Source organism: Coccinella septempunctata, chromosome 7, assembly GCF_907165205.1.
Source record: "Coccinella septempunctata chromosome 7, icCocSept1.1, whole genome shotgun sequence".
NCBI lineage: Eukaryota > Metazoa > Arthropoda > Insecta > Coleoptera > Coccinellidae > Coccinella > Coccinella septempunctata.
The window spans coordinates 17,232,443-17,239,854 of record NC_058195.1 but is presented as its reverse complement, the minus strand read 5'-3'; the positions used below and the strand labels follow the sequence as shown (position 1 = coordinate 17,239,854).

Sequence of the window (7,412 nt, the reverse complement as noted above, 5' to 3'; positions counted from 1 at the left end):
AAGTCAATAGTTTTCGAGTTATTGAAGAAAATTTGTTATTTACCCTATGTTTCCATGTTAATTAATTATCCTCGATATTATTTCACTATTCACTATTTTACATTTTCTGTTCGCTTTTAGTTGTTTTAAATAATGAACAGAAAAAAAATTGGTTGCCATTTAAAAAAAAATGAAGATTTTGATGAATTTCTGTTTTGATAATGGATCTACGTTTTCGTGGACCCAGTATATAATGTGGTTACATACAAAGGAAATTTTTAGTGTTTTATTTATTGACTAGACACAGTCCAAATTTGAATCAATTACATAGAATAGCAACGGAGCTATAGTCCTTTATGTAAGTACCTCAAACTGTCAAAATATTAATAAAAAGTCAAATTTCTCGAAAACCGTTGAGAATTCAGACATATCGATTGAAATTTATTTTGGGAGGATTCTGCAGGAGCAAATCGTTGATTTCATTTTTAATTGATTTTGTTTCAGAGATTGGGAGTGAAAACCCTAAAAAGTTTATGAAGAAATTCAGACATAATTGTGTTGCCAAATTTATATTCAAATTTAACAAGAAATTTAAAAATGTAAAAATATATAGGGTCTTCCATTTAAAATATCGAAGTTGATAGCTGTTCGGAAGAAACGAAACACTTTGTATAGTTCTAAATAATTTCAGAAGATGCTCTACTCAAAAAAAAGGAAAGTTTTATTTCAAACTCTTTTTGGTAAAGTTAGAAGAATTATAGTAATCGACCGCTGCCCCATGGCGCGGACACCCTTTGTTTGTTCGATATCTGTTTTTCGTCAAATTACACCAGAAATTAGCAAAACTTATAAAATTGCATGTAAGTGAATGGTGCCCATTTCCAGAATTTAATAAACTAATCACAAAAGTTAGTAGGAACCCACTCTTAAACTATATTTTACCTGTCATTTTGATATCGATGGCAATTTTGAAGGGAAATTTCAGGAGAAGATAGTACACGATAAGATCTTCAACATGAGGTATCGCAACACCCCTCATCTCTATTCAAAATCAAAGGGTAGTGCCAGAGCCGCCGTCAGGACCGGCAAACCGGGCACCCTGCCGGGGCGACACATTCTGGGGGCGGCAAATCAGTTGATAAAACGATACAAATTTTTTCACATCAAGTTTTTTTTCTTCAAAATCAAAAAATGAACATCATTAATATTTAGAGTGTAATCGAAAAGGCGGCTTTTTGCGCTTGGTCGCCAAACAATTCACATATATCTATTCTTCTCAAAGTACCGAATAAAAATGCAACGAGAAACAAGGAGAATACCGCCGGACAGAAAACGATCAAAGATGCCGCATTCTACTCAAATAACTATCAAAGTCAGCCTGTAAATATCTCCACCGCAGAGGCCACTCACTGTCCTCTTTTTTGAGTTATGGCTCTATAGCCAGTCGGTCTCTCTGATAAACGTTACGGACTGTATAGTTTTTGAGACAGCTTCGAGGATAATTCAGAAATAATTTTTATATTCTGTTTGCCAATTCGAATTCGAATGTTGATTACTGGGAGGGATTTAAAATACTTGAGAAGCAAGAGTACCTATATAAACACTTTTCAATAATATATAGGTATATGATGTTTATACGAATTGAGACTGTTGTAGATTTTCTCTTTATCTGTGGAGTATAGACTTTCGAATTGAATCATATTGAAGGTACGTTGTATATCAGTATTTTTCAAACGTTTCACTTTATATACTTTACTGTATGATACCGGCGCCGGCGTAGTTATTCCTTTTTTTCTTATCTTTTTTTTAGATTCAACATTTACTACGGCATATCAATTTATAAAAAAGACTCATCTCTGAATATCTACATTTTGAACATGCTGTACAATATTCCATTAAGAATGCTGTACATAAACTCAATATAGTCCCAGCAAGGTGGCAAAATATCATTTTGCAGGGGAGGCGAAATTTTATTTTGCCGGGGCGGCGAAATGTCTGGCGGAGGCCCTGGGTAGTGCAACCCCCGATAGGATTTTCCACATTATTACATTATTATTATTACATTACCCTAACGGAGGAATTAAACATACCGTAAGATGAAGGAGTTATTCAGCGACATTCCAGAATATCTAAAATACCAGATTGTTGAATTTTCTTCCTTGTAACAAATTAACCATCCCGTATTCTAAAAAGGATTTACAGAATAAAACAGTGCTGTACAGATATCAATAATTTTTTATTCAATACAAAAGTTACTTCTAAAAATCTACACATAGTAGGTAATAGGTAATAATAAAATGCAATATACCGCTTAGGTATCATTCTCCTTCTAAAACTCTTCTCTTCAAGGGTTGAGGCACTGTTTTATTCGGTTCCCTCATCAATTGCTGAGCAGCACCCTTCAGGAGTTCGCCTGATGTGAACAGTTTCCATTCCACTCCAAAATCCAGGCAGGTCTGTAGAAATATCGGATATAGGTAATCGAGAACGCTATGATCTAACGTTGGAAAAAGATGGTGAAGTGCATGATCGCCAAAGTTTGTGAGCACCAATATAAGCGATCCTCGCATATTTGGTCTGTCACCCACAGCATCCAATTGATGAACACCAAAATCCAATTCCTCGGAAGGTCTGCGAAAAAAATTGTAATCTTGTTCGTTTTTGAGACAATCACCATTTCAAACAATTACTAATACCAACCTTGCTGTATCCCCGTCATGGAAAATATCTGGATGATGGTGAGCAGCAGTTTTACCAATTAATTGGAAAATAAAACTACTCCACGTGATTATCCACACAAACATCTTAAGAACAATCCAATAATCTTGTCTAGTAATAAGTAAGGTGGTAAAAACTGGTACCCAGGGTAAAACTGTGTGAATGTCAATTTTTCTCTGTAATATCAACCTGTAATATTGAATGCGTTCAATAATTTCGAAAATCTAGATATATTTCAATAATTACGGGAATATGTAGGCCTTGAACGAAAGTATTGGAAACAATAGAAGAGCATATAGCCATGACACGTATTTTTCTACAGGCGATTTAGTCTGCGGCATCAAATAGATGACTGGTTCATACATGCTGATCTCCAGATCATGGATAGTGTTGGGGAATAAATGGTGGCTTAAGGCATGACTTATTCTGAATTCCCTGCAATACAAATTCTGTTAATCATCTTCAAACCGACACATTCGAAAGATTACCTTGATGACATCATGGATAAATCCATATAGTACATTCTGAAGTTGTTCCTCTGGTGGATAAAATTGTGGCTTATGTTGACAGTGAGCGTCAGAAAATATCCAGCGAGAACGCCAATATAATAATTCTCATAGTAAGCTGCTACGATGAACAAGATCAGATATGTTGATACGATAATGTCAGCGAGTAATTTGGACTGTTGGGCAACATATTTTGGGATATATGGAAGTTCGTTAGCTATTCTTCTCTTCAAGGTTCTGTAGAAACCCTTGTCATCGAATTTGAAAGGGCTTTTTCTTGGTGTTGCAGCTTCTTTGACGAAATATCTAGAAAGTAGTTGTTCTGCTACTCCTTTTATATGATGGGCTTCGAATGCTTCTGTGATATCGGTACCCTAGAATGGAATTAATTCTTCGAAGTATACTCAATGAAAGCAACATTACCAGGAAGAAATTTCTGGACCTAACTTCTAACTACCAAAAAATAGAGATGAATTGATAGCTCAAAGTATGGTTCACCTTCACCCACCTGAAGATGTTAATGTGATACTGAAACACGTATGTCGTGCATTTTATAGCCTTCAAACGTGGTATTAATAGGGAAATGAGAGACTATCATTTATTACCTCTCAGTTTGAACCTGTCTTCTTTGGAATCTAGGGGACTCATGCATGATCTTTTTTTCTTCTTCAAGTTAGTCAATGGTGATGTTTATTCACCTGAACTTTCATCTCTTGTTAAACTTAATATATCCGCAAGGAGAACAAGACATACAAATTTGCTTGCTGTTCAAGATCGAGTACAAATTATAAAAAAAACACTAATATGGTCAGATGTCCCATTTTTGTTAACAAAGTTGGTTAAAATTTAGATTTTTTCAGTTGTAAACAGAGACTATGGTTGTTATTACAACCTTAGCCAGTTTAAGAGAAAAATAAGTGAACTCTTGAATTGACTTGTGTTCATGCTCTTTGTTGTTTGCCATGTGCTGCTTATGTTATAGCAAATAAGTAAATAAATAAGCAACAGAAACAACAATGAAAACCATATGACTGTTTTCAGCCCAAATTTAGATTTTCATCAAGTATCGGCAACATCGATTCAAATATGGTGTATTACCTTGAATCTTTATAGTTCTATATGGGTTGGCCTACCCCTTCTAAGTTACACACCCCAAAATCTCTTTGTGCAATAGATTTAAGTATCTACGCACAGATCTTCACTCAAGTCTCAAGGTAACTTTTTTGGGTGTGGATGAAAAATGTTCATGTACTGAGAAGTAACATGATTTAGAGATAATCATAAAATCAACACTACAATAATAAATTTTTTTATTTTTTTCGAAATTGATTCCTCGCTTATCACTCTTTTGATAAATGCGATGAAACCCGAAACATGCATGTCGACGAAATTTTAATTAAAACTGTGAAACTATAGTCGACTGCTTAATTTCCTTTATTGGTAAAGAAATTTTTATCAGTTAAAACCTCATTCTCCCAAGTCCCGATGCTTGGGAAAGTTTTTCAATTAGCATATACAGGGTGTATTTAAAGGTGAGGCTTTTTTTTCAACAAAAGGTAGAACTGGTCAAAATGAAACGTTTCACCAAAAATCACCTATACAAAACTTTCAAAATGACAAAGTTGAAAAAAATTTCAATGATTACTGAAGTATATCCTAATGCGACCCTAGACCGTTTGTTAGATGAATTATCGCGAAGCAGTGGTAAAAAACTTATCTCCTGATTCGACCATGTGGTTTGGTTTAGGATATTGGCTCGTTCCATATTTACGTGGTAATGAAAATGGAAACTTAAGATTGACGAATTGTTTTCTAATTTAGTAACTTCACGATTTTATGAAATGGCTCATTTTGATACCAACTGACAGAAGAGACTTAGGACACAAGTGTAAAAAATAGAATAATACTTCAAAATCTCACCAATAAAACTCGTCTAAATTATTCACGAATAATTGTTGTTCCAACATTCCAAAACAATCGTCGTAAAAATGAGAAGAAATGGGGAAACATCATAGCACTTTTTCAACATAACTAACATAAGCACTTTCAAGAAACTGCCTCGATTTTCTACATTTTTTTTCACCCTAAATTGCACGATACAACAATTATGATTCTCTCAAAAGTGACCTGATGCATCTAATCCGATGAACTTGGTACTGAACCATTCCTCATTCCTTGTCCCGCCATATGTTTTTGCGATGCCGGAGTCACCTTCCACAGTCCCGTACTTGAAATTCAATGAAATTTTGTCGAACTTCTAGGGGATTTATCTAAGCCATCTTGGATTTTTTGTATGGACAATTTTTGGTTAAACGACTTATTATTTTGATGAGTTTTACCTCATGTCAACAAAAAGCTTCACCTTTGAAAACACCCTGTATAGGCAGTTAGGAAAATTTACCAGAAGTTCGATTATTTCAAAATATACAAGGGTTATCGAAAAATTTCTCATACGAATGTTGTAAAGAAAGCGGCGCTTCAAAAGTAACAAGAAACATTTTTACGATAATTTGTATCCGAGTTTGTATCATTGAGGAATAGCAAATGAGGGACATTTCAGATACTTCTTGGAAAATTGGCCGTTTGCCATGATTTCTTATAGGTACCTATATACGTTTTGTTTCTTGAAATTTATTTTGTGTTTAGCAACTGAAAACATTTCATGATATCTGAGAAACTGAAGAATGTTGGTAACAATCAAAAATATAATCAAAATAAATGATAATACACAATTTATCACGACATATAGGTATACCTAAATTTTTAACCTTTATTCAAGAAATTTTTTGATATTTTGAAATAATTGACAGTTCTGTCAAACTTTCGTAACCCTTCATAATAACATTGATTGATGATAATTAAGTTCTTCATTTATCAAATTGAATATTACATGTATTATATTATTTATTTTATTTTTATATCATGATTTTAAACTATAGGAACACTTATGTTAAAAAAATAAGCTTGATTCAGGGGACTCTTACTTTATTAATGCACTGTTCCTTCTAATATCGGTGCCTAATCATCATTTATTTGGGGGAACAAAAATGACAAAAAACGCAGATAAAAGTAATATCTGAATAACATAAATCAACTAAGAAAAAAGGAAATGTCGGCGTATTCCACATTATTATTTCTCTTTTAATAAATCATACTATATACTTATAGCAACGTCATAACCAATAGGTGATAGTGAAAAAGAGAGAATACCTCCACAGAATCCAAACAATAAGATTTGGAAAATTTATAATACTTCGATAAAATGATAAAAAATACCTTGGTCATTGCAATCCATTCTGGTCCTCCTGGATGTTTCTTGATGAAACTATCCAAATCGTAAACTCTATCGTGTATCCTCCAAAGACCTGCAAGGTCATCATCATTCCTTTTTCCCTCCAACCATTCGTCACCAGAAAGCAACAAGTGTTCCCTTTTATTGAAATAGTTCAAACCTACAGTTGACACCAACTTTTTTCCCCTCTTTTCGTAATACAGGGAATCATCCCTTGGCGCCATTTTCAATCACAATACTGTGCGTGAAAAACAGAACCTAATAACTGATCACTGTTTACAAGCAATCTGAATTTGTGCAACATCAATGAATCAATAACAATTGTTATCAGCATACGAATGGAAAATAATGAAATTATTTAGATTCCATTTATCGATGATAAACTGTTTTAAGGTTCATGCCAAGATTCTGTCTATCAGTATGTATCCATTGGAACATTTTCAGAATTCTTCAAAAGAACATTTTCACACGATTCTTTAGGCTATTTTGAACTTTTGAAATGGTTTTTTTTACTGCCTAATTTAAAAAATGAAGTCGTGAATACTTATTTATTAACATATTAATTTTATATTAATATTTTTATTGGAACCACTTCCAATATTAAGTAAACAAAAATTTTTAAGAATTAATTTTATTATTTGTTTTACTGATATCCTCCTGCTACACGTCGCTATTGAACGAAGTTAGTACAGCACAAGTTTTATTATTATTATTATTTTATTTATTCATTATAAAGTAGACTGAATAAAACTTGTACCAGAAGAATCTATTTAAACCAAGAACCACTCTCAAAATTATAAAATTGGCAATTTTCGCGTTTCAATATTCAAAAACATTTTGAAAGGAGAAACTTTTTTTAGAAGAAGGGTACAACACTTATATTAGTACCTAGAGTAATTTAACTGATTAATTTTTTA

At 33.2% G+C, this 7,412-nt stretch overlaps 1 protein-coding gene across 1 annotated transcript; it reads right to left on the bottom strand.

The window, feature by feature from the left end:
- Positions 1-2,196: 2,196 nt before the first annotated feature.
- On the bottom strand, positions 2,197-6,804 carry LOC123317504 (cytochrome b5-related protein-like). The gene is made up of 5 exons (XM_044904074.1): positions 6,480-6,804; positions 3,186-3,577; positions 2,944-3,132; positions 2,680-2,886; positions 2,197-2,610 (listed from the first exon to the last, which is right to left on the bottom strand). Exons 1-5 carry the CDS (start codon positions 6,717-6,719, stop codon positions 2,298-2,300), a joined length of 1,341 nt encoding a protein of 446 aa, XP_044760009.1. The 5' UTR covers positions 6,720-6,804; the 3' UTR covers positions 2,197-2,297.
- Positions 6,805-7,412: the final 608 nt, after the last annotated feature.

Excerpts from the sequence above, each read along its gene's own strand:
- LOC123317504 (XM_044904074.1), bottom strand. The coding sequence starts at position 6,719 with ATGGCGCCAAGGGATGATTCCCTGTATTACGAAAAGAGGGGAAAAAAG. Across the intron at positions 3,133-3,185 it reads TTATCCATGATGTCATCAAG|GGAATTCAGAATAAGTCATG; the intron begins GTAATCTTTCGA and ends TTTGTATTGCAG. Across the intron at positions 2,887-2,943 it reads TTCAAGGCCTACATATTCCC|GTTGATATTACAGAGAAAAA; the intron begins GTAATTATTGAA and ends TCAATATTACAG.